The 27778-nt window shown below is 40.1% G+C and overlaps 5 protein-coding genes across 15 annotated transcripts in view; 3 read left to right on the top strand and 2 right to left on the bottom strand.

Moving 5' to 3' along the window:
- The window catches only part of LOC113202478 (cell adhesion molecule Dscam2-like), a 164560-nt gene extending 162492 nt beyond the window's left edge, over positions 1-2068 (bottom strand). For 3 of the 4 annotated variants that reach the window (XM_052273281.1, XM_052273282.1, XM_052273283.1), the window contains exon 1: positions 1582-2068. In XM_052273281.1, the coding sequence (XP_052129241.1) occupies positions 1582-1636 (55 nt within the window). In that variant the 5' untranslated portion in view covers positions 1637-2068. The remainder of the gene's footprint in view (positions 1-1581) is intronic. The other variant, XM_052273284.1, reaches the window with a different exon arrangement.
- A 397-nt stretch (positions 2069-2465) lies between these two features.
- Positions 2466-11232, top strand: LOC113202451 (bromodomain-containing protein 8). Of its 5 annotated transcripts, none has more exons than XM_052273287.1 (19): positions 2466-2611; positions 3876-3969; positions 4061-4263; positions 4348-4480; positions 4575-4776; positions 4862-4969; positions 5069-5150; positions 5278-5394; positions 5693-5806; positions 6390-7532; positions 7851-7931; positions 8093-8196; positions 8303-8650; positions 8741-9693; positions 9776-10120; positions 10197-10374; positions 10457-10616; positions 10745-10821; positions 10894-11232. In XM_052273287.1, the coding sequence occupies exons 3-19, from the start codon at positions 4062-4064 to the stop codon at positions 10903-10905; spliced, it is 4359 nt and encodes a 1452-aa protein (XP_052129247.1). In that variant the 5' UTR covers positions 2466-2611; positions 3876-3969; position 4061; the 3' UTR covers positions 10906-11232. The 5 variants fall into 5 exon arrangements, with proteins under 5 accessions (XP_052129247.1, XP_026272464.1, XP_026272465.1 ...); XM_026416679.2 differs by lacking the exon at positions 2466-2611 and adding an exon at positions 3330-3495; XM_026416680.2 differs by lacking the exons at positions 2466-2611; positions 5693-5806 and adding an exon at positions 3330-3495.
- On the bottom strand, positions 11223-15995 carry LOC113202453 (zinc finger protein 184). Its single transcript, XM_026416684.2, has 5 exons — positions 15761-15995; positions 15455-15657; positions 15103-15279; positions 14596-15012; positions 11223-14506 (listed from the first exon to the last, which is right to left on the bottom strand). Exons 2-5 carry the CDS (start codon positions 15587-15589, stop codon positions 11672-11674), a joined length of 3564 nt encoding a protein of 1187 aa, XP_026272469.1. The 5' UTR covers positions 15590-15657; positions 15761-15995; the 3' UTR covers positions 11223-11671.
- Positions 15996-16097: 102 nt separating this feature from the next.
- On the top strand, positions 16098-20188 carry LOC113202480 (DDB1- and CUL4-associated factor 7). The gene is made up of 9 exons (XM_026416726.2): positions 16098-16410; positions 16570-16693; positions 16790-16931; positions 17021-17119; positions 17214-17336; positions 17408-17531; positions 17617-17768; positions 18052-18169; positions 18262-20188. Exons 2-9 carry the CDS (start codon positions 16587-16589, stop codon positions 18435-18437), a joined length of 1041 nt encoding a protein of 346 aa, XP_026272511.1. The 5' UTR covers positions 16098-16410; positions 16570-16586; the 3' UTR covers positions 18438-20188.
- A 110-nt stretch (positions 20189-20298) lies between these two features.
- On the top strand, positions 20299-25903 carry LOC113202472 (ADP-ribosylation factor-binding protein GGA2). 4 transcript variants are annotated; one of them, XM_026416715.2, is made up of 11 exons: positions 20299-20431; positions 21432-21592; positions 21681-22091; positions 22182-22392; positions 22471-22686; positions 22782-22931; positions 23032-23173; positions 23256-23785; positions 23862-24028; positions 24135-24245; positions 24345-25903. In XM_026416715.2, the coding sequence occupies exons 1-11, from the start codon at positions 20395-20397 to the stop codon at positions 24438-24440; spliced, it is 2232 nt and encodes a 743-aa protein (XP_026272500.1). In that variant the 5' UTR covers positions 20299-20394; the 3' UTR covers positions 24441-25903. The 4 variants fall into 4 exon arrangements, with proteins under 4 accessions (XP_026272500.1, XP_052129250.1, XP_026272501.1 ...); XM_052273290.1 differs by lacking the exon at positions 20299-20431 and adding an exon at positions 20551-20695; XM_026416716.2 differs by lacking the exon at positions 20299-20431 and adding an exon at positions 20906-21041.
- Positions 25904-27778: the final 1875 nt, after the last annotated feature.

Genomic DNA, 27778 nt, shown 5'->3' with positions numbered 1-27778 from the left:
CCGAGACGCGCGTTTGCGACGCGTTGCCTACCCCCGCAAGTCGGGCGGATATTAGGGGCGCACGCCAAGCCGGCTCCTGTGCAGCCCCGCCGAAGCCCCAGGAGTGGGTGAGCAGTGCAAGACACACACGTCTCGGGGCCTCCGTCGCGACACGGCCGCAGGTGTGGGAAGGGGCGTGGGGGCTGCACGGGGTCAGCGCGGGGCCGGGGGGGCTCGCAAAACCGCTTGCTGATGTGTGGCCGTGTAGTGCGGAACGCTTACTAAGCCCCTCTTCACCCACTTTTCCACTGACAACCCTGGGTTATTGCATGTTGTGGAACAGATGAGAGTGTAACAGCCAAATGCTTTCAAAATGAGTTAAATCCGCGCTCTTTCAGTATCAGCGTACTAACAGTAGGGGTCAAGATCTTTCGAAACGCGTCCATAACCACAACGTACCATCATCGCCGTGATCGCACCGGTTCGGTTCAGCTGGGTAGTGCAATTGGAGTATAATAGTGACAGTGACGACGTCGCTCGGTCTGCCTCACGTCCCCTTCTCAGCCTGAACCAGGTCCAGGTTCGCCCCACACCGCCCGACCCTCTCTTCAACAGCCGGGGACCCGGGGTCGGTGTCCTTCTCCTAATAACCCGGAGTCCCTCTGCTACCCGAGGAGGGGTTGACGACTGGTTGTGCTCCTGGTGTACTCCGCATACTCAGTACTCCTGTGCACCCCCAAACTTCAAGTCGTCGACCCCTCGCTACTACCCTAGCGTTCTACCCCTGGCCATGCCCGGCCCGCGTCCAAGCTGCCTGCTCGCTCGCTGCCGAAAGGCTTTCTCGCCCCCGATCGTTCAATACAGCCCAGATAAGGAAAATGTCAATCTGGACTGCGGAAGGGCTGGGGCGCGCGGGGGGGAGGGGGGGTCGCCGCAAAAGAAAATGTCATAATACAGGCCTGATGAGTTGTCAATAATGAAAGGAATGACAAAGAGGCGCGGCCAGCCTTGTCCTTTCAAAAGGGGCGGAAATTAAATACTCGCCGAGGCGGGGCGACGCATGGCGGCCAGGATGCCACTGCCGCACGTTAGGATGTTCCATTTTGAAGGGTTGCGATCGACCATTTTTTCCCCAACCCCAAATTTCAGGAAAGTTTGACACGCTCATTGCGACGAGCGACGGGGCATCCTCTCCCACTTCAAAATTAGCAGAGCTGCATCATACGACAACAAGCCATGGCCAGCGCGAAACTGCACGCGAATCGAGTTTGAAAGTTTCAGTTGTTGGCACGCAACACGGTCCATACGCTCTCTGCTGCAGCGCACAACACTCTGAGGCTCGACAACCCTTTTCGCGCCCAGTCGGAGTCGGAAATGGTCCTAACCTAAGCCGCAGTCACCGCACCGGCGCCGCCACCATCTCGGCACAGTGAAGCTCGAGAGCATGGTACCCGCCTTATGCGCGCCAACAACCGACAAGCCACCTAACCTAGACGGCGACAGACAGACAGACAGACAGACAGACAGATAGACAGACAGACAGACAGACAGACAGACAGACAGACAGACAGACAGACAGACAGACAGACAGGCGACGCGCACCTGGTGTGATGAGAAGGCAGAGGACGCCGGCGAGCAGGAAGCCGCTCGCATCCATCCTGGCGCCGACGACGGTCCTAGGACAATGCAGACGGCGGCGCCACGGCGACGATGACGCCCTCCATGGCGTGGGGCAGCGCGATGAGCGCGGTGTGGTCGCGTGCGGCGCGCCCGGCCAGGCCTCCCGCGCGTGAGTCGTGCTGTGTCGTGTCTCGGCTCGCGGCAACAAGGTCGTGCTCGAGGGGGAGGGCGCTGGCGCTCCGCTCCGGTGGGGTTCACTTGGTCGTGTCTGCTCCCGTCGGCGCCCGGGTCAACACTGAGAGCGGCGCGGAGCTGCGGCGCGGCGAGTGGAGCCGGTCCCGCCGGCGCGCGGTGCGGGGGTGGTGCTGGCGGGGGTAGGGCGATGCCATGGGGAGGGCGAGGGCGACCATCTGCACTCGGCCGCATTTCCTTTCAGATGGGCGCACTGTTACTCGCGTTGGGGTATGCTGCGCCATGTGGCTGAGCCCCCACGCCGCCCGCCGCCCGCCCGCGAGACGGCGTGAAAAGCGCCTCCAGATGAACGAGTCTGATAGGGCGAGCTCTCCGAATCGCCATTCATTCACGTGTACCTTTCCCTGCATTCGTTCAGTACCAAGCTCAGTGTCAACAGCAATATCAAAGGGTGTCTCTAGAACAAGACACTGGCAATCTGCTCTGCTTTCATCGCTTTCAAGCATGAACCGTTCCTTGACGGACAGTTTTTGAACAGTTATATTAGCCCAAATTGTACGAATTAGTTTCGTTTTTTTTTATCTCAGGGTTGGCTTTTCTTAACTGGAATGGGAGGCGTGGGACACGGGGCGCGAGGGGGGGGGGTGTTGCCAGTGATGTCAAATGGCGCCCTCCTGCTAGGCGGCGAGGCGGCGTGGCGGCGTATCCGTGTCGTGACAGGAGATAGAGAATGCGAGTGACAGTCTGAGACGCAGGACGCAGGGCCGCCTTCAAAAAGGCATCGGAAACATAAGTTGTGCCGTTCTTGGACTGTTAGCAAGTAAGTCATCGGACATTCGGACACGAGAACAATAATGTGGTTGGTCGAGAGCAGACGCCCATGACCGAATTTTGACCATTCCGTTTCGACGTCAAATCCGATGTAAAGAAGACGTCGATTTGACTTTCACTTGTAGCTGTGGCACTTCGCCGAAACGGGTAGCAAAGATGAACAAGAAGCATTCCTGTAAAGCTGTAATGCAGAAGAATGCGGGAAAGATGAAAGCGGAAATAGCTATGCTTGAACATGAAGACTTCCGTATTCTTGTTCATCGCATTCTTCTGCGTTTCGGCTAGTTTCGGCTCTACCGGAATGGTTTATTCCAGGCGCTATTTTAGGTTAATGTGTGATGGTTCCGGCTCGGTTCCGGCTCCGTTTACATATAACTTCGTTTTATCTTCTCCAGATGCGTTGTCGATTGCTGATATTTTTGCTGGAGGAAGAAGAATTAGAACATGAATGAAAATAATGCGTAAATCCTTACTATGGGGCTTTGTGTGCGTGCATGGATTTTGTGAGGCTCACTATTTTAGCGTCTGCTAACTTTTACTAACTCATCAACTTTGCCCATATTATTATTCTCATGCCGAATCCTGAATATCTCAGAATTTGAGACAGTCCATGCACGCCCCCGCCTCCTCAAATCAAATATTCCCGCCATAACCTAACCGTAAAAGCGATGTAGAATTTCTCATATGTTTCATATGAAGGCGGCCCTTTTTTGTTTTTTATTTGCATAAAAGCAGCCAAACTTCCAACAGTCCACGAAAAGAGGTTAAGCGTGTTTGCGCTATGCCGATATCATTTCTACGACGCTGCTTTTGCGGAATGTGACTTTCTGGCTTAGTTCTGAATTAAACTAGCCATGGCGTCTGTCGAAGAGAGTATGTTTTTTGCTTTAATGTGTTTTTAGAAAGTTCTTGTCATTTATTGTCAATAGCTACAGTTGTTTGTTTATGTGTGGTTTTGAAGTACATTTCTTCAGTTTGGCAAAATGTAGATTTTGCAATGTAACGTCGTTAATGAATCAATTTGAATTTGCATTCATCTACAGTCCTGTTACAACCCCTCATATTACTGTTTTACACACCTCCCATAGCAGTAGCACCCTTTGCGTCAACCTGTGTTTTCAATTACATTCTTAAATCGCTTTACTTTTCTTCTAGCGCTGTGAACATTTTAAATCTAAATTTGAAATTTTAAAAATTTGTGTTCATTGTGTATTACTCTATACTCCTTAATGATATTTATGTTAACTCTTTAGGACTCAAGTTGAAACGAGGGAAAGTGGATCCCTGGTCTACTAGAGAAAGACTGTGTCTAGCCTCTAGTGTTGTGAGAAGTGGTAATCAAAATTGGTAATTCAAATTATTCTGCATTAGAAGTAAAGTATTTAGAACATTATCTCTGTGTGAATGTTTTCTTTATCTATTTTTAATCTTGCTTTAGGATGTCAGTTAGTCGCAGTTTAAAAGGTTTTGGGGGTGAACCAGGACGTCCTGCAGATTGGTTCTCTCAAAAGAGTTGTGCTGTTCAATATGACAATCTCCTAACTCAGATTGAAACTCCTAAACGGAAAAAGAGGGGTGCCGATGGTTCTAAAGCAGAAGATATGACTCCTGCTGAAGTTATTGTGAAGCAGCTCACTGCAGGTAAGCTTGGCTTTTGTAATGATGGATTAATGTATTTTGATTAGCTTTCAAACTGTCATGCGCTCTTCTGACATTTTTCTGCAGAAAGAATTCTAGAGTTACGTAACATGATGGATGAAACACGTGCAGTATATCTCAGAGACAAAGAAGAAATGAATGGAGTCCAAAATGGGCTCGCAGATGGCCAATTAGATGATTTTTTCATGCAAATCCAACAGTAAGTAGTGGGAACTGTTTTCATGTTCCATGTCAACTGTAATCAATACTCTTATCTCACTTCTGCTATGTTGTCTCTCTCTTCACCTACCTAGAGAGAAGAAATTGAAAGAAGCAGAACAAGAGGAGCAACAGAAACTGTTAAAGCAAAGAGAAGAGAGGAAACAAGATATGGAAATTGGTTGGCGATCTCCAACTGCTCAGCAGCAACTCCGTGGAGCTGCTGCTCGTAGGCCAAGTAATCAATCTGAGCTCGGAAGTGAAGCTGATACTGTAGAGAGTCCATCCAGTAGTGAGGTAATAAGCAATTACTCGTATTATGGTTCTGTATTTGTGACATCTCCTTTGCACTCTCAGTTAAAATGCATTCATTTGTATCTAGCAACCTCCTCCCAGTGAAGAAATTGTTGAATCAAAGCCAGCATCCACTCCTACGTCACCTCTCCTTACTAGCTTGTTAGAAAGTCCATCACCTGTCACTGGTCCCCAGGTATGAGTCAAATTTCATTTTTCGTTATCTGACAGAATTTCTCCAATGTTTTTTTGCCAAGGTATATGTTCTGTTTATAATGTGTATTTTTCTATTTAGTCATCCTCCATACTTCACTCAGCTATCACATCACAGCGTGGGGCTTCTCCCACAATTACTAGCCTATTGAATTCCTCGCCTGGTAAGTTTTGTAAAAGTTTGATAGCACTATTTCATACTGGAGACCAACCTTTGAAGTACCAATTTATTTTCAATGTTCTTAAGACTTTGAATGCCACCCTGTTTCTGTACATCTCAACCCTTTCCAGGAGTTCCGAACTCAAGCGCCTCTATACCATTGTCTCCAAACCTCAAATCTCTAGTTTCCAATGCTTTGGCTGGACATGATGATGTTCCCAAACCGCAGACATCCAGAAGTGCATCAAGTAAGAACCTTTTTACCGCCAAGTTTTTATCACAAAAGTTTTTATGCTTTGTGCACTGCAATGTGTGAATTTCAGTTGATTTTACACACTAAGGAACCCTTGGCGTGTTTGTTCTGCATGCAAGTTTGTGTTCTGCCCTCTCACGCTTTTCATCACCCTGGTCCTAAATTAATTCCAGTCCCTTTAACAACATGATTTTAAAAAACAGAAGAAAAAAAAACCTTTCATTTAATTATCTAATCTCTAAAATTAAGAATCAAGGTTTGGAAATTAAATGATATTTTAATCACTTCCCCAGGCTCCCCCACCTTGTCCATGTTGCTTGGGCTCCCTCCATCCACCCCTGGAAAGCTCCCTCAGCTACCATACAGTGCTGCCAAGGAGCCTGCCAGCACCCCCACTTCTAAACCAGGTCAGCCTTTAACTTTCTTTGCTGTTCCCTTCTTATCTTTACTTCTGCTTTAATTGACCATGTATTGTCCCCTACTTGATTACTACCTACTGTAGCATGCTCCCATTTCACTTTTTTTTTTTAAATCTATTTTTGCTTGTTATGCTTTTTTTTTTAAATATGCACTAATGTAAAAGTAATTTTGTGGGCTTGCTGTACGGGGAAAGTGTTAGTAGGATCCTTTACATTTATTACCGTTTGTTTTTGAATATATTATACTATATTCTTCGGATCGAGTGTGGGTATTAAGTAGATAAGATGGATTGTTCTTCATTCATTCATCAATTACTAGTTTTCTTTTTCTCCTGTCTTCCCTATTTCTTTGTCTCTTTTTTTTTTTTTTTTTTTCCTTAAATGTAATTATTTAATCTTAAACTAAGCATCTTCTACCTATCACGAGAATGAAGAATCTGTGTTTGATACATCATACTTAATTTTATCTTACCAAAGCTTGATGTACCCACACTCACTCCATGTAAAATATTTTGTCATAAGCTTTGCTTTTGCACAGCTTCAGCATTCATTGCCTCAATGGTGTCTACAGGTGATGAACAGGATCAACCGACTGTAGAAAATGGGTCTGAAGCAGAGGCCCTTAAACCCTCTGAGCAGTGCCAGTCATCTGTAGAATCAACGCTAGAAGTGCAAGGTCCTATGTCCCCTGAGTGCCCAACAACTGTTCAGAAACTGACCTTAATTAATAATGTAAAATCAGCTCAAATTGAACAAGTGATAGAACCTCAGCAAGTAGAAGTAGCCCCTTTGCTTGATTTTGAGAATCCCAAATCAAGTGAAAATAAGCAAATTTTAGAACATCAACTAGAAATTTCATGTGATATTGAGGAATCGAAAGTAGATCATAGTGCACAACATGTTGAACCTCAACCAGCTCTGCTTGAATTCAAGAATCCCAAAGTAAATCTAGTTCCACTTAACAAAGAACTAACACAAGTTAAAATTCTGCCTGAAATTATGGATGCTACTGTAGATGAAATTCAACCAAATTGTAATCCTCAGCTAGTAGAGTCCTTGGTCAACTTCGAAGATCCTAAATGCCCGAGTGCAGCCACAGTGGTTCTTACTGAGTCTAAAGTAGATGAAATTCAGTCAAGTATAGAATGTCCAACTGACCTAAATCAATGCCAGCCCACAATGGACCTTTCAAATGAGGAAGATAGTATGGAGACCAAGCAGTGTAGTGTATCATTGGTTGAAAAAGAGGATTTAGACTGTATCGTAACGAGCAGTCAGATTGAAGACGAAAAGCCTGAGGCGGAGGATGAAAAACCTGTAGAGCAGAGCAATTCTGTTGAAGTAACATCTGAAATGGCTATAACTAAGACCCCTGACCATTGTGATGTAAATGAAACTATTTCTCAGCATCCTAAACAAACCATAGAATGTCTGTCTGAAGTTGGAACGACAGAGCAGAGTAAAGTAGAGGTTCCCATTACTTTAGACCAATGCCTCCAAACTGCAGAACAGCTGCCTATGCCAGAGCAACTTGCATCTCCCAAGCAGAGCCAACCCCCTCTGTCCACGGAAACTTCTCAATCAGAATGTACTATTCTTCAAGTAACTTCTTATGAGGCACATCAACAAGGAGATCCCTCCATAGGAACACCCCCAGCACAAGATAAAGAGCCTACTGATACACATGTAGAAACAGCCAGTCCAAGGGCAGTAGGTATGTGTCTTGAAAGCAGCAGTATAATTCTTTGCATTGGTATTGCTGCAAGTGCTGTCTTGGATTCCAATCAAGTTCCATCTTCAGTTATTTACAACACTACATTCTCATTTCTTAATCTTAACTTAAGGCTTTTGCTTGTAAGCAGACAGAGCATATTATTAAGATGTATTATTGCACTCTGAAGATTTTCCTTTGATTGGTTCTATTATCATTTATTTTGAAATTTTAAATCTGTGATCTTTGCTATATATTTTTTCCTTTCTTTTTTTTTTCAATTTTTGTTGCACGCAATTAAATTGGTTGTGTTTATTTTAGATGCACTGAAAACAGAGTCTATTCCTGATATAAATAACATGGAAATTGTCTTACCTATGGATTCAGAAACTAAAGCACCAGGTACGCAACTTACTGGATCCTACTTAATTAATTATTAACCTCTGTATTTTAGAAATATGTTTTTGTCAACCTTGCAGAAGTAGATTATTTTACAGTGTTGAAGTTACTAAAACTTCTAGTAAACCGGGTACATTATGTGGGTTCTCTTTCATTGTTTTCAGAAGCTGGGAATAAGGTTAACTTGGATCCTGCTGATCTTCCTCAGATATCACCCGATGAATTGGAGTATGTTGTAGACTCTTCAATCGATGTGGTACTTCAAGAGGTAACCATTTCATCATATGTACCTTTTTAAAATTTCCAACTCCCAATGCTCTTTTAAACAGTTATTGATGAATATTGTTCTTTTCTTTTTTTTTGTTTTTCTTTAGTTTGGGCCAGAAGGTTTGGTGGATGAAATGGTTTATATTGTCAGTCAAGATGTTGAAACTGACATTGGTAATATGCTAGATGCTGCAGATACAAATGAGGCTGCAGCCTCTGATCAAATGGAAAGCAAACTACAATCTCACACTACTAAAGACCCCGAGGTAAATTCTTCTCAAGAACACCTCCAAGAGAAACATGAGAATGAACCTGCCGCAGTTGTGGTACACTCTTCTCCAGTACGTCAGTCCTCTCAACAGACAATATCCACCCCATCATCTGTTATTGCCTCTCCACGTAGTGTTGGTCGACCTGCCAAAGGAAACATGGGTCCTCGGAAAATTGTTATGGAGGTACTGTCTTGAGTTATTAGCTAATACAATTTTTTATACTCAGTGCTTTACAACCTTCATTAATGTGTGTTTATTGCTTTTTGTTTATAGGAAGATGATTTGGCTAAATCTGATGTGCCTAGCGAGGGGGATCTTCAACAGGCAACTGAAGACTCAGAGGCCTTGTCTCGAGAGACTTTAGATTTAGAAAATGCTAGTGTTCTCTTTGTACAGGACAATGGTGAATTAGTCAAACTTAGTGAAAGTGGGCAAGCCACAAGCATCATTGACAATATTCATGTAATTCAGGATCCATCCAGCAGTAGTGTGGTTGTAGTCCCTCATGATGATGGTCTTAAAGACTCTGAAGCAGACAGCAATCAGTCATCAAAATCTGCCACAGAGGAAAGTAGTGATGACAATGTTGATGAACAAAGGAACTCTTGTGTGTCTCCTCAAAAGATTGATGAGCAGCCACAAATTAAATCACCTTCCAGTAACCTTCAAAAGTCAAGTGAAAAGAATGATCCAAAAGAGTTAGCTTCTGTTAAAATGATTGATGAGAACAAGTCCGATCACAATGCAACTCCAGACTTGCCTGATATTCCAACTGATACAGACCAAGAAGTTGAGTCGTCACAACCAGAGAAAGAAAGTAGTACTATTGAACTAAATGAACAGGATGACAAACTGAGTGAAATAGCCGAAGATGTACAAGAAGATGAAGTTATGAAGAAAGATGAACCTTTGTCACCAAGGGAAGGACTTAAGAAGCAACGCATTTCATCTCCACCTTTGTCTCCAAAGGAAGGACTCAAGATGCAGAAAGTTTCATCTCCTCCACTATCTCCAAGGGAAGGGCTTAAAAAACAAAAAACGTCATCTCCTGCAAAGAGAGAGAAATCTCCTATCACTAGTGAAAGTTCAAATGAATTAATTTCAGAAGAGGACACTACTAAACAGAATACTCTAGTTACATCAAAGAAAGATGACAATCAGGCAAAGGTGGAAGCTAAAGAGGCTGAGGAGACAGTGGATGTTCAAGTGGAGGATGATGATACCAGGTATATAATACGTCATTTGCTTACTTTCCATGCACATGCTTCACATAATGTATTCACCCTTCTTTTAACTCTTCGTTTTTAGGCACGCGGATAGTGAAGTACCTGCAGTTCAAATCAAAGAAGAGAAACCTGTGAGAGCAGAAACTCCATCTACCGAAGATGATAACACTAGAGATACAGAACCTGCTCCACCACCAGTTAAAAGAGGACGAGGACGGTATACTCGTGAGAGCACTAATAACTCTGACTCTGTTCCCAACAGTCCTGTTCCCACTGGTGCAAGTCATGATGACGAGAAAGAACATAGAGCATGGAAGAAGTCTATTATGTTAGTCTACAACCGTATTGCTGCTCATAAAAATGCATCAATCTTTTTAAGACCAATCACTGATGACAAAGCTCCAGGATATAGTTCTATGATTTTTAGGTACTGTTTGTGTCTTAATTTGTTCTGTGTGTACCAAACTGCTTACCTTTTCACCTTTGAACTTATGTTTTTGCAGACGGTTTGACCTTCAAACAATCAAAAAGAATATAGAAACTGGAGCAATACGCACTACAGATGAATTTCAGAGAGATATTTTACTCATGTTTTATAATGCAATTATGTACAACATAAAAGGATCTCCTCTATATGATATGGCCAAGGAAATGCAAGAGGAATCTGTTACCCATTTGAATGTAAGATATCTATCAATTAATCTTGAGTTGCCTTTTTTTGTGTGTTTTTGATTAATTGTTAAAACCTGTCGTTCGATTACAGGAGTATAGAAACACACAGTTATATGTTTCAACTGTGGGGGCTGAGGGTGGGCAGCTGCCATCACGAAGAGGAACACGTACTGCAGAGAAAAGAGATCAAGATTCTGAAGGTTTCAGTACTCGGAGAGGACTTGCAGACAAAGCAAATACATCTAGGGGAGGTACCGGTATTCCTTTTTTTTATCCTCTAAGATAGCTAATTCTAGCTCCTTAAAATTTACTAAAATTACTGTCATATAGGTCCTCAAATTTTTAGTGTGTCTATCATTGCTATTTTGTTTGCTTTCAGGAGTTTTTAGCTCAAACCTATTAGGAAAGAGGAAAAGATCTATGCCTGATGATCGAGTTACACCCAAAAGAAGAAAGGTAAGATAGGGATACATTATCTTCAAGTAATTATGTCAGCCAATTGTGATAATATTTTTGTCTTTTTTGCAGGATGATGATTAGAAACAATTAGCAATTTATGTCTTGTACTTTTATCTATCCTTTTAACAATAACTGATACCTAGCAGTAAATTTTTAAAAGTTTGACTTTTTTTCTCTTTTTGTGTACACTTTGTCTATAAGAATCACATATTGTAAAAATTAATTTTAGTTATTGTTTCTTTTGTAATGGACCTGTTAATTTTTCATTTCTTCTTCTTTTGCCTTGTCTTTCCAAGATTCTTTTTGGTGGGCAGACAGTTTTGTGTCGAACAGTCAACCATAGCTCCGAAATTATTATGTCCTCTGAAATTGTTTTTCAAGTTTGAATAAAGACAAAATTATATAGAGGATGGACAGTCACTTTATTAAATGAACATATCAAATTTCCAACAACCTTTAGTTAATTAACCTCAACAATCAAATCATCGTTTAAAAATTCATTAACAAAACAGGCAGTTTATTGCTGTGAATACAGCCAGTGAGGAAATCTATGACATCCCAATCAATTTAATAAATACACATTTTACATATTTGATCAAATACATCTGATACTCCCTCAAACGATGTACTTGCCGTATCACAGCTGGCTAAACCTTTAAAGATTTAGATTGTTTTGATTTGGCTTGGAGCCAATTACAAATAATTCACTAAAGAACTAGTGATTTAAAGCTTCAAAGCTTATTTCATGTTTGTTTTTTTTAAAAAGAATTAGAATAGATACAGGTTAAAAGAATGTTAGAAAAGTTGAACAGTCAACATCAGAAAAATGGACTATAAAAGAAAGCAGTTAATGGGTACATTTCTCCCGGTGGGCAAGTAGATCTTCTTTTAAGATGAAACTGGTCTTGCACCTGATACAGGAGAATGGCCGAAGGATTGGTGCGTGTCTATCCCTTTCATGTTTAGCCAGGGCATTTGGATTACTGTATTGATTGGAACAGCTCTTACATTTATAGGGTTTCTCACCAGAGTGGCCCATCATATGGTACTTTAAACTCTTCTTACACCTATATTCTTTATTACACAATTTACAGTGCAACTGCTCTACTTTAGGGATTTCAACAGACACATCCGCTGTTACGGTTGACAAGTCATTGTTACTGTGTAAATTTGAATGAGCAGTGAATTCAGAAAAATCAGAGAAAGTCTGGGGACAAGCCTCACATTTGAATGTAAGAGGATCACTCACAGGTGCATTCACATCAGGTGCAGAAATCTTGCTATTTGTATCCTCTACAACAACTGACTTAATTTTTCTGTGATATACCATATGAATGTTCAAATTCCTTTGAGTAGCAAATCTCTTAGAACAAATATCACAGCCAAATGTATCAAAGGATAATGACAAAGATGTAGAAGTACTTTTCCCTTCTACAATAGGGGTATTTGCAGAACTGTCTTCCATAGAAGCAGGAGAATCTTCTTTCAAAGGGCTCACAGAGGACTCAGATGAATTCATTTCTCGTGAATGCCATCCTTTGTGACATTGTAAGCTACCTCTGCTTTCAAACATTCTGTCACAGAGAGTGCAATACAAACTTTCAGGGTTATTAACGTCAATAGGTTTTTTAGGCTTCTTCAATCGATGTAATTTCATGTGCCGCCTTAGAGATTCCTTATAAGAGTAACGTCTAGAGCATCTGTTACATTTCCAAGGTTTTTCAACAGTTTTAGTTTCTTCCTTCGGCTGTATTTCAACGTCTTTTGGGGTTTCCATTATCTCAATTTTGACGCATGGCAACTGCAACTCATTTGGATGATCCAATTCTTTGTGACTCTGAAGTGCACCAGAATCACTGTAGGAGTTCTCACACACATTGCACTTGTATATTTTCATTTTAATGTGCATCTTCTTGTGTTGATACAAAATCTTCTTTGTGTGAAATTTCTTTTTACAAAGATGGCATGTGTATTGAATCGGACGTTTTTCCGGAAGAACTGGTGGTTGATTACCTTGAGCAGGTTGTTCAACGCCTGTGTTTGATGTCTCTACCTTGACTTTTGGCAGACACACATGAGCTCTTTCCATTGAGGCTGGAAAAGTTATTTCACATTTTTTGCAAGTCATTTTTTTGTGAGTGAGTTTGTGAAATTTCAATGATGATACTGAACTACACAATTTGAAACATGTATCACATTTTAACTTAACTGCTGAGTATTTTCCAGCAGCTTTAGACTTTGATGGGATAAGAGGATCTTGACTTGATCCTGATAATTCTTCAGCACTTGTCATTAGATAATCCTTTAGTTCGTTATGAGAAACACCATGAACCTTTAACATGTGAGCTTCAAAAGAGGCACGTAAGCTCCACATCAGACTACTACACTGTTCAAATTTACACCTGAAAGCTTTTGAAGAATGCTTTAGAAGGTGACAATAAAGACTCTTTCTACTACTAAATGCTAAATGACAAATTTGGCAGATTAAAATCAAATTTCCATCTTTGTCATGGTTGTTGGCCCATAGCTCTTGTCGAGACAAGTCAACTTTAACTTTGATTTTGTTGGGCGTTTTCCTCTTTTTCTTCACTTTTTCTGTGTTCTCAGATCCATTCTCTTGATCAATTTCTTCGGTTTTCACATGGGCCTCTAAATCAGAGACATTTGAAATAACTGAACTAGTACTACAAGTGGAAATTTCAGATTTGCTTTCAACATCCTGAACAGCTGAAGATTTAAAACATTGAGAAAAGTGCTTCTGTAATAATTCAGTTGGAATAAACTTAGAACAAGAAATGCATTTCTTGCATGTATGGCTAGAAAATTCAGTGCCAAATTCTAAAGTCAGTTGACATTTTGTACAAGAATTATCTTTAATTGGAGTTGGCTTTCCACTTGACTTCAATTTTGATCCCTTGGAAATCTTAGTTAGATTTGGTAATAGTTTGAGCTTTCCCTTTGGAATAACTGTTTGGCCCTCCATTTTACCAGGACACCCAGAAACATGTTTTAAGGCTGACTTTCTTAGATGAAAATCTTTGTTGCACTTGTAACAGAAGAATGGTTTTTCTCCAGAATGCGTTCGTACATGAGCCAATATTGCATTTAACTGACCAAACTTGTGATTACACTCGCTGCACTCATACCTTCCCACTTTTCCGTTAGTTATTTCATCGTGAGTAATAATGGATGACCTTGATGTATCTGCATTTGGTTCCCGCCCGGATCTGCAAAACTTGCTAACAGTTTTAACCCGATGTGTCGTAAGCTCTTTACGTCCAGGAAAAACTTTACGGCAAGCAGAGCACCGAAAAGGGTTCTCTTTGGCATGTTTATCTTTGATATGTCTCCAGAGATTAGAATTATTTTGGAAGAATTTGTTACAAAATTTGCAGAGCTTTGTGTTCTCATCAAAAAGATCATTTTCAATTTTTGGTAGATCAACACTTAAGTAATTGTAGAAAACTTTTTCACCTTTGATTGATGGATTGATGGATGCTTCTGAAAAGGAGGACTTTGAAATTTTCTTTTTAAAATCCAGATTATCGGTGGAGGATGAAGAGGGTGTAGAGGATTTCACGGTTTCTGGAGGTTCTTTCTTAATGGAAGGTTCTTCACTGCATTCCATAGATTCAGTTGACATTAAAGAACTTTCAGCAGCACTGTCAAGTTTGGTATTGGCCTGCAACCAAAATTGGAATCCATTAATATTATTTGGGCTAACATTTTGAGGAGAATATTTAAGAAACCAAATTATAATGATCTACTAACAAATATTGAGTTTGTTGATAAGGATGAGGTTGCTTCATTGGAATCACCTAGATCAACTTCTATAATTGCTCGGTCTGGATTATTTGTTTCAACACAAACTACATCACTTGCATTTCTGTCTTCTGTACTCTTCCTGCCTTCAGGGACAGATGTTCCATTTTTGACAGCTATGTCATGTGTGTCATTTGGAGAGCTTTCTTCTGGAGCAACAGATGTAGTCCCAGAAATGACAAGGGTAAAAGGACTGCTGGTTTCATCTTCATTATCAGCAGCAGAGTAGCATTCCACAACTGCTTTATTTGAATGATCAATTTCATTGTTAATATCCTCGACATGATCATCAAAATTAACACTTTCATTAATATGATGTAAAACATGCATGACCTCATCTTCTGGTTCTTGCTTTATGTACACTGCCTGGAAAAATGCAAATTAAATTTAAAGCAGTGAAGATGTAAAAACAAGCATATCTGACTTTCAATTAATTTTCCAGTTTCTGACACTTACCTCATCCACATTTTCACTGCTTCCAGGTACAAATACTGAGGAAGCTTGGGAATATTCTTGCCATTCACGTAACTTTTTTTGCGAAAGTTCACATTCTTCTTTAAAATAATGCCACATATTGACTTGGCATTCACATTTGTGACAAATATATTTTGGTAGACCATCGTACTCAGAGACCTGGAAGGTACACATTGTCAACATTAGATATGAGTACAAAAAACAGCAACACATATACAGAAAAGTGTCAACAAAATGGGGGGTTACTATTCAAGCTTACAAAAATCATGGAATGCAGGATGCATGCAACCAAACAAACAAACAAAACCTACTAAAGAACATTAGGAGTACTAACCTTAATGGATAAACAAGTAAAAATTTTTTGACTTAAACCACCATCTTGTGTTTCAAAAATGGGAAGAAGCCGCAACGTATTCGTCAGGCAAAGCCGGCAAGATATATTAAAATCTTGAGAATAACCTGTCGCCATCTCGCACGTCGACTGCAAACATTTTGCACCAAATGCTCTGGCAAAGTATATCGGGTACACTGATAACACTGCAATAATAATATTACAAGAACAAATAAATTAAGAGATGGCCATTTATGAGTAAAGATAACCAGATAACATAAATTAATTGGAGCAGACACAAATACATACAATCAGAGTACTGTACTTGCACTTGGAAACAACACTTTGCTTTGACTTTTCCTGTCCAGGAATATAAAGCGTATTATGTACGACAAGTCATAAAATAGTATGAATATGAACGTATTCCGTTATACTTTTTGACTGTATAAAATCACAAACAACAAATACAACAACTAGCCAAGTCCCAAAGAACAAGTTTGGGTTCGTTCAGTTGCTTGTTGAGGTTGGTAGGTTGGTACCCATCCACCGACTCTATCCTCCTTTTCCTTTTATGAAAAATATGTAGGTCAGAAAATCAGAATTCCTTGCGCATCATTGCCTTGTGAAACAGGTTATGTGCAGTTTTGTAGGCGAAACAACAAAAACAAGCGTTGGATTTTCGGACTTGTGTTTATCGTCTGTCCTTTCTTTCAGCGGTCTTATCCGTTTCATTTATAACTTAAACTCTAACTTTTGTCAGAACAATACCAAATAGCTAGCCATTTACCTATTATTATTCTTTTGAGAATATCCGCAAGACTAGTGGCGAAAATTGTAGATCTCTGTTTGCTCCATTGAAAATGGCTTGTAGTAATAACCTCACCCTTCGGCCCCTGCATTAAAGTTCTCGCACCCGGCCAAATGATTCGCTGCCCCTTTTAAAATATCTGGACTGTCAGGTTTGTTACTTTCCCACTTCTCCTCGTTTATGTGAAGCTCATGTCCAGTTCATATAACAACTTTTGTTGTTACTCTGTGCTAAGTCATTGACAAGGATCATTTTGGATTTCTCAATTAACACTGTATCACTTATCAAATTGTTACTTTCCTCTCCTAAGGAAACTAAAACCTAAATATGGCGGTCCATGGAACAACACCTAAGCGTAAAGAGATTTACAAGTATGAAGCTCCATGGCCACTCTACAGTATGAATTGGTCAGTGCGTCCAGACAAACGCTACAGGTATGATGTGTAAAATGTGAAGTTTAACATCTCTACTCATCAAAATTTTATGTACCAGAAATTCCTTCATCCGTATTCTTTCTTTTTCCCATTCAGGCTTGCTCTTGGTAGCTTTGTAGAAGAATATAATAACAAAGTTCAAATTGTGTCTCTTGATGAGGATACTTCAGATATTAGTGCGAAAAGCACTTTTGATCATCCCTACCCCACTACAAAGATTATGTGGATTCCAGATAGTGTATAATTGATTGCTGGCTATTTTCATAGTATTATTTGTTGGTTGTATTGATATATCAATCGATTGTAATTCTATTTTATGCTTTTCAGAAAGGTGTATTTACTGATCTATTAGCAACCAGTGGTGACTACCTAAGGGTATGGCGGGCAGGGGAGCCAGAGACTCGCCTAGAATGTGTTCTGAATAATGTAAGCATCCAAATGATTACCTTTTTATACAAAATCTAGCACTTTTCTGTACTGATTACTTTCTCCTAACTTGCATATTTTTCATCTTTAACAGAACAAGAACTCAGATTTTTGTGCTCCCCTTACTTCATTTGATTGGAATGAAGTAGACCCAAATTTAATAGGAACTTCCAGTATTGATACCACGTGTACAATATGGGGTCTGGAGACTGGGCAGGTAATTAGTCTTGAACTCATTTATAAAACTACTCTGCTTGAAGAGATTAACTTAAAATTTATTCCTTCCAGATGGTTGGAAGAGTTCAGATGGTAACGGGTCATGTGAAAACGCAACTAATTGCCCATGATAAGGAGGTGTATGATATTGCATTCAGTCGAGCTGGAGGTGGAAGAGATATGTTTGCCTCTGTTGGTGAGACACACAATCTAACACTTTTCCTTCATCCTATTTGTTTTTAAGCAAAAAATATCATCTGATATTTTTGTCTATCTTATAGGTGCTGATGGTTCTGTGAGAATGTTTGATTTGAGGCATTTGGAGCACTCCACAATCATATATGAGGATCCTGCTCATACACCATTGCTGCGTCTCGCATGGAACAAACAAGACCCAAACTATCTAGCTACTGTTGCCATGGATGCTTGTGAGGTTCGTTGGCAATTTATTGTTATTGAGCAGTTTTTCATTAAGCTTATTGTGAAGCCGGTGAAGCTGAGGCTACCCAGTCATTTGTTTTGAGTAAACTTATTGGTTGAATGAGAGCCAGCTGCAAGTCGGTCTCAGCCAGTCAGATTACCAAAACTCTATGATGGGATGGCTTCAGCTTCACTGGCTTCTCAAAAATAAATCAATCATAATGGCAGGCAGTCAGGTTAGGCCAGCAACTTAAGTCAAAAATCATTAATAATTTCATTATCCATTGTTCTTCCAGGTCATTATCCTTGATGTGCGTGTACCGTGTACTCCAGTCGCTCGCTTAAACAACCATCGTGCCTGTGTAAATGGTATTGCCTGGGCCCCACATTCATCCTGTCACATTTGTACTGCTGGTATGCAAATTAACAAATTGAGTCGTCTTTAATTTTTTTGTTACTCTTATATTGTTCTCAAATCATCATTGCTGCTTTTTTTTAAATTGTAGGTGATGATCATCAAGCACTTATTTGGGACATTCAACAAATGCCAAGAGCTATTGAAGATCCTATTCTTGCTTACACTGCTGCTGAAGGTGAAATAAATCAAATCCAATGGGGAGCTACACAACCAGATTGGATTGCAATTTGTTACAACAAAGCTCTGGAAATTTTGAGAGTGTAGAATTGCAAAAGATTTAGTTGTTTGGTTTTTATTTTCTATTTTTATTTAGCTAACATTGATGTGTGAACTGGGATTGAAATCCGATTTTGCAAGAAGTACTCATTCTGCAGTCATTCTACTCTTCTTACCATTGCCTTAGAGATTTTCAAGACTTACTAGTGTATCTCTAATTACTGAAACTTCAATTAGAAATGCCACTGACTCAGAATTCTTACAATTTTGTTTTACTTATTATTTTCAAGTTGGTATGTAGCAGAAATATTTTAATTCACATCCAATGCTCAGAAATGACCATTCATACTCCTCTCCTGGAACATCATCTAAAGAATTGATTTGTCTCTTGTTTCTTGTTTTATGCTCTCAACTATTTTTATTCTATTTTCATTTGTTGTATGGTTATGTGAATTTTATCCGGCTAATGTTGATTGACATCAATTGCCTGAATTCAGCAGAGACGAGCTAAAGTGAACTTTAGCCAGAGGGCTGCTGCTAATTTTAAAGAGGTCAGCATAGTGGACTTTAACTGTAACATACATTATTTTGCCGATGACTTTTATTAATTCTGCTGAAAGGTTTCCCTTTATTCTATAAAGCTCATGTTGTTGTTTTCATACATTTTTAATTGTATATCTTGACTTGTTACCTGTTAAAACAACTTCCTAGCCATCTTTTTTCCTCTTTTTTCTGACTGAAAAGCAAGCAGACTCTTTATGTACATTGTGTTCCCGTTTATTTGTGATGTTTTCAATTTTTTTTTTTGTATATACTGTATTTGTGTAAGTGGACTCTGCCTAAAGCATTGAAATGGAAAAGTTTTAACTTAAAGTGTGTATATTTTCTTCATTGTCCAAAACGTATGTAATCTCAATCTCCTATGCTGATGATGAGTCTGTATTATTTATTGGTGTATATTTATGTTCTACAGTATCTGATTTTTTTAAATATAGATATTTTTTTTCTTTGTAAGATATTTTCCAGATGACCCTGTAACTACACAATTTCATATTGTGGAAAAACTTGTGACAGTGTGGAGACTCAACAGTGTGAAGTGTTCCTCCCTCTTAATAAGTAAAGATGTCCTCTACTTATTTAGTCGCTCACTTAGCATCCTTTAATTTTCTTTTTGTTCGACTGTCTGATCTAGTTTATTCCATTTGCCTAAGCCGCTGAAATTGTCTAGTATCTTAACTGAATGTTAAGTCTTGACAGCGCCTAAACTGCTTTTTGTCAAAGAGGTCCAAACTTCTGTTTCACTGTTGAAATACTATTTCATTTTCTTTTTCTCTTCCCTCTTTCTTCATTTGAAATAAAATCTTTTGTCATGTTGATAATGAGTATTGTGGATACTTTCTAAATTTAAAATGTTGTTTTAACTTTAACATCACATAGTATGCTGTAAGATAACTTGCTAAGTGCGCGTAAGTCTGTTTTGATTTTCCCCATAATTATTTTGTATAAACTTCTAAAAGGTCATATTAACTCATTGTTCAGGACATTCCTATTGGAAATTGTTTTTTGTGTGTGTGTGTGTGTGGATCGGAAATGCGCAGCTTTACACTACTTTGAGCAGTCCAGCAGTCCACTCAACTTCCAGAATTTGTTCTTTGGTTCTTAAGTATCTTATATCTTCAATTTTCATTGTTCATTCAATGTTTCAATGTCTACCGTCTTTACCGTGTTTCCTGATACCTGATCAATATAAATTCCAGAAAATATACACTGCACAAATAAATTTTCATTCAATGAGATTACTTTCCTGGTTTTCTGTCTTTTAATCCTTTATTAGTAAGAGATAGGAGGCAACGTTTTCTGACGACGTAACAAAACAAAAAGATATATTTTTGATTTTTGACATCCTGAATCCTTAAAAGTCAGAGTGTGGTAACCCTGCTGCCAGTACCAACAACACATCAACATCAACAACATAACAAGACTCAGTTCAGTGGATGGCCGCAAAATGGACATTGTTGCAACAAGTTTAGAGGCTTTAATTCGTAAGTATTGTGCTGAAGAGGGAGAACAAAATCCATCAACGTTTTATAGCGCAATTTTACAGACCTGCACCTACCCTCTTCGTTTTCAACGTAAATGTGATAGTTTTCTGCAGTTTGGGCGAAGCAGACTTTCTAGCCTCTGACACATTACAGCAATGTTTAATGCAATGTTACGCTGTATTTGACAATTCCTGGTCCATTAGATTACCATTTTCGTACCGGGTGTAAATGTTTGTCGAAAAAGAATTTCCAGTGCACAGAGAGGTTATATTGCATCTCAAGCTACCTGTCATTAAAGACCCTGTGCTCACGACGTGGCAACAGCGCGTGCCGGATTTTGTACTTCAGATTAATCGTAATTAGAGTGACTGTCAACAAAATTACTCCTTCACACTCGATTCGGTCATGAATTTAGCTTGCACGAGTGTTTTTACTGATATGAAAACACGCCCCGATTACATTTATAACCTAAATCAAACCCGAGATTTGCGCTGTTGCCAAGTTGAGGAAATAGAGGTCTATTGTGGCTTCTGCTAGCAATTTATACTTGCTTAAATTCAGAGTCCACAGTGCTTTTATCCTTGGTTATTCTCAAATGCTAGTATGCCGAGTATGTTTAGTTTTATTTCTCAAATTTGAATGTGTGTGATGTTATTTTTTTTCAGTCGCCATGCAGAAATTTCATTCTGGTCTCTCCCTCTGTAGTGTTTTTCTGTTAGATTTTTTTTGTACTGCTTTTCTAGTTTGTTATTGTAATTTTAAATTTGGAGAGAATTTTGCTGAGTTCTTGGAGCATAATTTGAATGTATATGTATAAAGCAAAACATGTTCTACTCACTCAAGTCCTAGGTGGCTAAACTGTGACTTGCAGTTGTGACACAACTGTGCTAAGTGTCTTGTCAAATTTAGTTAGTCTTGACTTTCACATTGCTTACAAGGTCCCAGGCCAACACCCCCTTTCAACAGAAGTATCTAACACATGTTTATCTGTTATTTTCAGAGCGGGCAACAAGCCCGACTAACCCTGGTCCTGACACCGCAGCAATAGATGCATTCTGTGGAATGGTTAATAAAGAGCCAAACAGTGCTCACATTGCAACAAAGTTAATTACAACACAAATTCAAAGTCCTCAGGAATGGGAAGCTTTACAAAGCTTGAATGTAAGCATTATCTCATCTCTTAGATAGGTATTTAAATTTATTGTTGTATATATTTTTTGATCATTAAAATTTCCCTTTATTTTTCTAGCTGCTAGAAGCATGTATGAAACGTTGTGGTTCCTCATTTCACACAGAGATCGGAAAGTTTCGGTTCCTTAATGAGATGATTAAACTAGTTTCGCCCAAATATCTTGGCAGCCAAACTCCAAAACCAGTCAGGGATAGAGTTCTGCAACTAATGTATTCTTGGACAATGGACTATCCTCGAGAAACTAAAATAAAGGAAGCTTATCAAATGCTCCGGAAGCAAGGCGTCGTTACTGATGATCCTCCCGCAGAAGCAGTTTCTCAAGCAGCTTCTCAGACCAGTGCAGGATCTAGCAAAAGTTCAGTGTTTGAGGATGAAAAAAAGCAACGTCTTCTGCAAAAACTTTTACAAAGCAAAAATCCTGAAGATTTGCAAGCTGCAAACAGACTTATCAAAACCATGGTCAAAGAGGTATATCTTGTGGAAACATCAATTTTATGTCCTTCCTTACTATACTATTTAACAGTTAATAAATGTCAACAAATGAACTATATTTTGCAGGATGAGCGAAGAAGTGAAATTATGAGTCGCCGTGCAACAGAGTTAGAAGCAGCTCATAATAATGCAAGGCTGCTGTCCGAAATGTTAGATTGTTATCGTCCTTCTTCAAGCTCTAAAGAAGACTTAGATCTGATCAAAGAATTACATCAAAGTTGTGAACGCTTTAGTCTTCAAATTAGCAGAGACTTGAAACCAGAAGAATCCTTATTTGGTATGCTACAAGTGGTAAAGAAAATAAAATTGGCTGGTATGCAATATTGTGTAACGATTTTTTATTGTATCTTCACAGGGGAAGTTTTGGAAACTATTGATGAATTAAAACATGTCTTTTCTAAGTATATGCAAGTGGTTGTACAAGGCCAACCCATACCAAAAAGTACCTCAAGCACAACAACAGCAGTTAAGGCCCCACATATTGGAGTTGCTGGATCTTCATTGCTGGACCTGATGACACCTAGTGGAGACAATTCAACAGCAGCAGTTACAGAACAACTGGCTGAATTGGGTAATTCAATTGGTCTTATATTTCCATGCTTGTTTATTTTCTGTTTGTTTTTACTCATTCCTGAATCCTCCCTTTGTTTTAAAAAAATGATTTAGGCATGACTCAAACAAGGAAGGACCTTGATGGTGTGGGTGACTTATTAGCTTTTACCACGGAAGATCCAAGTAGCTCTTCATTTATTCCATCAAATGTACCTGTGCTTCAACCTTTGCCTCTAAACTCTCCTGCCACTTCAATGTCAACTCGTAACTTTCTTTTTATTATCTAATTATTATTAATGTAGAAATGTATCTAAAATCTTATTACCAAGGTACGGAGAGAATATATGTTTGTTTTACCTTACAGATGTAACAAGCCCTAGTGACCAGAAATCATCTGAGGAGAAACCAGGTGCTTTAAAGGCTCTAGAAGATTTGGATGTTCTTGGTGAAACACTACTTAAACAAAGTTTGCCATCAGCTGTCAGGACAGGCTCCCATTTTAACAAGTAATTTTTGTACCCTATCATGTGGAGTCTTTCAAAACAAAAATATTCAGGAAATTACTAATTTTGAAAATTTACATTGCAGGGTGCCTGCCAAAGTTCCCATGAATCTTTTGGGTAGGAGTTCATCAGGCACATCTGAAAATGGGACTTCAGTGAGTCATGAAAACGGTTCTACTGCCTCTGGAGGTCTAACTGAGAGTTCACTGACTTCAACTTTTGATCTCGATTTCCTGATTGGAAATCAGTCACAGCCTACAAATATTATGGTTCAAAAAATTCAAGATAAAACCAGCTCAACTACGGGAGCTGACGATTTATTGAATGGGGATGATGCCATGGTTGATTTATCAGATGATCCTTCCAATTTAGCTGCTGCTTCATTGTCTGCACCAATAGTTCATTCAGCTCCTCAAATAAGCTTAAGGTCAGCTAAAGAGGAGGCTCCTGACACAAATGATCCAATCCCAAAAAAAGAAACGGAGTTCTCTACATTGAAGAGTACAACCAATTCTGTTGATGCTTTAACAAACACAAAGCCAGTGGAATCAGCAAAGACGTTGGAGGTGAAGCCTTTAAATGACATTTCAGTAACATTGGATAGCATCAAACCTGGTAAGAAATTTTAAACAGCTGTGTTATTGGGTGTTGTACTTCTAACTCCAATTTTATACTCTTCTTGTTCTGCTAGGCCCAGTTCCCCCTTTGACTGCTCTGGATGAACGTAATGGAATATCTGTTGTCTTACACCTGGCGAAAGATACCCCTCGCCCTGATGTGTCAGTCTATGTAGTATCCACCATAAGCAAAAACTCCTCTCCACTTTCCAATTATGTTTTCCAGGCAGTGGTTCCCAAGGTAAGGTGTACTATTGTAAATGCTTTGAGTGTAGCTATAATGTATTTGTTTGTCTTTAATGTTCTTTTTATGAATCTGAACTATCATAAGATTATTAATTTTTCAGTCGTGCAAGTTAAAATTACTTTCCTCATCTAGTGCAGAACTTCCAGCTCATAACCCATTCCTTCCTCCATCAGCAATCACTCAAGTAATGCTGGTTGCTAATCCTTCAAAGGTATGCTTTTGCTCATTATTTTTTCTCAATCTACGTAATAAGAAATAGTAACCAAATTGTTTCAACAACCAATAAAATCTGTTGTGTTGTTTTTTTCAGGTTCCTGTTAACCTTAAATTCATGGTTAGTTATACAATGGATGATGACACTGTCACTGAAATGGGAGAAGTTGAAAGTCTGCCTATGTTAAGCTAGTTGTCTAAAACATATGAGTAAACAGTTTAATTACTTTAGTCACATTGTTACCATGTCCATCAGTATCATAGATTCTTGATATCAATTGTAAATCAATCAATCTCATCAAAACTAACACTTTTCCACACATTTTGCATGATCCCATGTAAACTGGTTTCAGTGTAAATCAAAATACATCTTACCTCAACGCCTACAATTATTATTTTCTTCACTATATCATTACTTTTTTTTTGATTTTATACATATTTCTGTTTTTCATAATGCTATTATTTCCACAGTTTTTATCATCGAACAAATTTTGATATTGGAGTTTGTTTTTTAGAATCTTCCCTTAAATCGGACCATTAACATCTATGTATTGGGTTTAGTTGCTCCTTTTCCACTTTCCTGGAACACTTAATTTATATTATCTGAAATACTTCACTTTATTTCAGGCTTGAACAACCTTAAAATGTTCTTAAGTTGTGCAAGTGGTGGATATACTGTGACAATTTAGGTAAGGTTTTTTTTAATGACAAGGGTTCTTCTTAAATGATTATTAAATTGTGAATGAGTGTAAGGAATTTTTAAAGTCCAAAATCGTTCGATTGTCAGTTTGTGCTTTTTATTCAAGAAATTGGTCTAGTTTATTCATCTTACTTTTAGTCATGAGATGCTTTGGTAGACTTTGATTATGCACATTGTCTGGAGATCATGAGGTGCATTACTTAGATTGTTTCTTGTTACTTATTGTATTAGTGCAGTACAGTATTTCTATTTTTTTTGTTTTACCTTTAGAACACTGTTCTAATGTTACCTACCATATACACGTATTCCTCAGTACTTACTTCTGTTTTGAGAGAGCACAAGAGGCCTGTTTAAATACCATTTTTGTTGGAATAATGATTTCTATTGCTGTACTTGAATTTCCTGTGGCTACTTATGGGCCATTAGAAGAAAATATTATTGTCTCCTTGTTTTAGTTTCCCTGTATATGTACTTTACTAAGTTTGAGGTATATTATGAAGTTTGGCTACACTCACTGGCTCTCTTTTATTTATGTTTCTAAATGAGCAAGAATTTTGGTTAGAAAAAGATGACTTAAAGTGGTGAATGTGATTAGCATAACATTAAAAATGCAGTATTATTTTATGCAAAATAATTACATCTACTCAAAATGATCTGTGATTTTTAGACATTTTCACTTTGGGGAAATGCCATTCAATCGTTAATTACCATTTGGATTGTTCAGCTAAATGCTGTTCCTCACATGGTACATACTTTGTGATAGTAACCTTCCGTGTGCACATGAATTAAGTTTTGTGAGCTTCTATTCTATTTCATGATGCACTTAGAATTTCAAATATGTAATTTTAAAATTGCAGACTTGGCTTGTGAAAGCCACCATGTGAGCCAAGGTTTAAATTATGTTAAAGATTTGCTTTCAAATATATTTTAAAAAATAATAAAAATTTCCTTTGCAAGCCCTTGGTTTTTAGTTTGTGCAACCCAATGTTCTCCCATTGACACCGCCTTGGAACCTTAGCACCTATCTGTGTTTCATCTATCTTTAAAGTGAAAATCTCTGCTTTGGGTGGGCAGGTGTATGTCTTTCCGAGGCTCTCGGTTCAGCCATCGGTTTGTAGGCATTGTACTCCCACTGATTCCCTGTTGTACCGTTACCCCGCCGGGCCTGCCCGCCTGGCTCTCGTTCCCTTGTTCACAACCTGACTTTTTCTCTTTGACCTCGAATCTTCTTGCGGTCCGCCTCGATTCGAACCTCGCCCCGCCCAACACAAAGCCAGTTTGGCCGTGAAGGGCCGAGGCGAGTAGGAGGAGAGGGGAAGGGGAGAGCATTAAACAGAAGGCTAACTTCCAGACTCGGCCTTTCTCACCTGGAATGTAAGTACCTTGGCTCTTGATTCCTGTTAGATTTAGTTCGCATGTGACCCGAGTAATGGGTGGCTCCAGTTCGTTCAGTTGAACAAGCCGTCGTAGTAACCGTTTTTGAACTTTGAACTGATCTATTGAGTCCCGCAACTGCGACTTGCATTCCCTGGTCTCATTACCACTTATTTCTGAAGTTTGTGACGCCTAGGGAACGACCATCCCGACCAACATTATTTCTGAAGTTTGTGACGCCTAGGGAACGACCATCCCGACCAACATTATTTCTGAAGTTTGTGACGCACAGGGAACGACCATCCCGATCCCAACCTATAATCTTGCAAATAAAATTTTCTCATCATGCTCTCAAAAGTATCACAACAGTGGAACAGTCTGAGCGATCAGAGCACTTTGAAATTCAAGACCCAGGCGATATGGTGGCGAGGCCAAGACCAGTCTGGCCAGGCCAGACCCGGACGGAGCGCACTGGAGCCTAGCGCAGGCTGCGCCGGGCTGCGCAGACACTGGCCCCGTGCGCGTATGCTGTGCAGGCTGCAGAGGTGCCTCGCCTCGCCACTACCTGCCTACCCCCCCAGGGGCGGGCCGCGCTAGCCGCGCTGTGAGGCGTCCCGCCCTAGGGGTGCGCAGCTGCGCAGGGAGTCCGAGTCTCGTGAAGATCATGGAGATGAAGAGTGCGACTGGACGGAGACTATGCGTGGATAGAGACAGCAGGCGGAAACGCTGCAAGGAAGGGTGTCGTCGCCTGCGCCATCGGGCTCACCACAGCCCGAGTCGGCACGAAACGGAGATTAGGCAAGGCTAGAACAACAACAGGTTGGGCGAGGTTGGCAAAGGTCGCGTCGGGCCATGTTCTCCAGCAAAGACACCATGAGAGCCAGACGGCAGCACCGTGCTGGGAAAGGGAGCAGCGCCGCCCCTTTAGGCTGCGAGTACGATCGCATCGGGGGCCCTACTGCCTGTGCCTGCTGCGCCCTCGGGACCGTCGTGGATGTGCAAGGCAAGTTTTAATTTTGTTCTAAAACCAGTTAAGAGTCCCTCTTCTCCTTACGGCGGCGGCGTCGACCCGAACCGTGCCCGGCCAAACTCAAAGCAAACGGCGGGCCACGGCAGGGCAAGTCCAGAGCAGAGTTGTATAACGACCGTTTGTGAGCAGGTGGTGAGTCTGTCCCGGTCCACCGGAGGAACGTCAGCGGGCGTTAGCACAGCCGCGGCCAAAACCAGTATGAAGAGTGCAAGAAAAGTTGGAAAAGAGTTCTGGCGGCGCCGGCAGGCTGTGGATGTGGCTGGGGAGGATTTAATGTGCTAAATTTGATGGCTGGAGTCGATTACATTTTGGTGTCGGGGAGGGAGGGGGTGGTTGCAGAGAGGTGAAGCGTCGCAAACGGTCTCAGCACATGACAAACCCCCTTACATTTACCCCATCCAAGATACGTAATTTATAAAATTCAGAA

The sequence above is a fragment of the Frankliniella occidentalis genome, unplaced genomic scaffold, assembly GCF_000697945.3.
Source record: "Frankliniella occidentalis isolate FOCC.00 unplaced genomic scaffold, Focc_3.1 Scaffold261, whole genome shotgun sequence".
In the NCBI taxonomy this organism is placed as follows: Eukaryota; Metazoa; Arthropoda; class Insecta; order Thysanoptera; family Thripidae; genus Frankliniella; species Frankliniella occidentalis.
The sequence above is the reverse complement of the archived record's forward strand: the minus strand, read 5'-3'. Positions and strand labels throughout refer to the sequence as shown.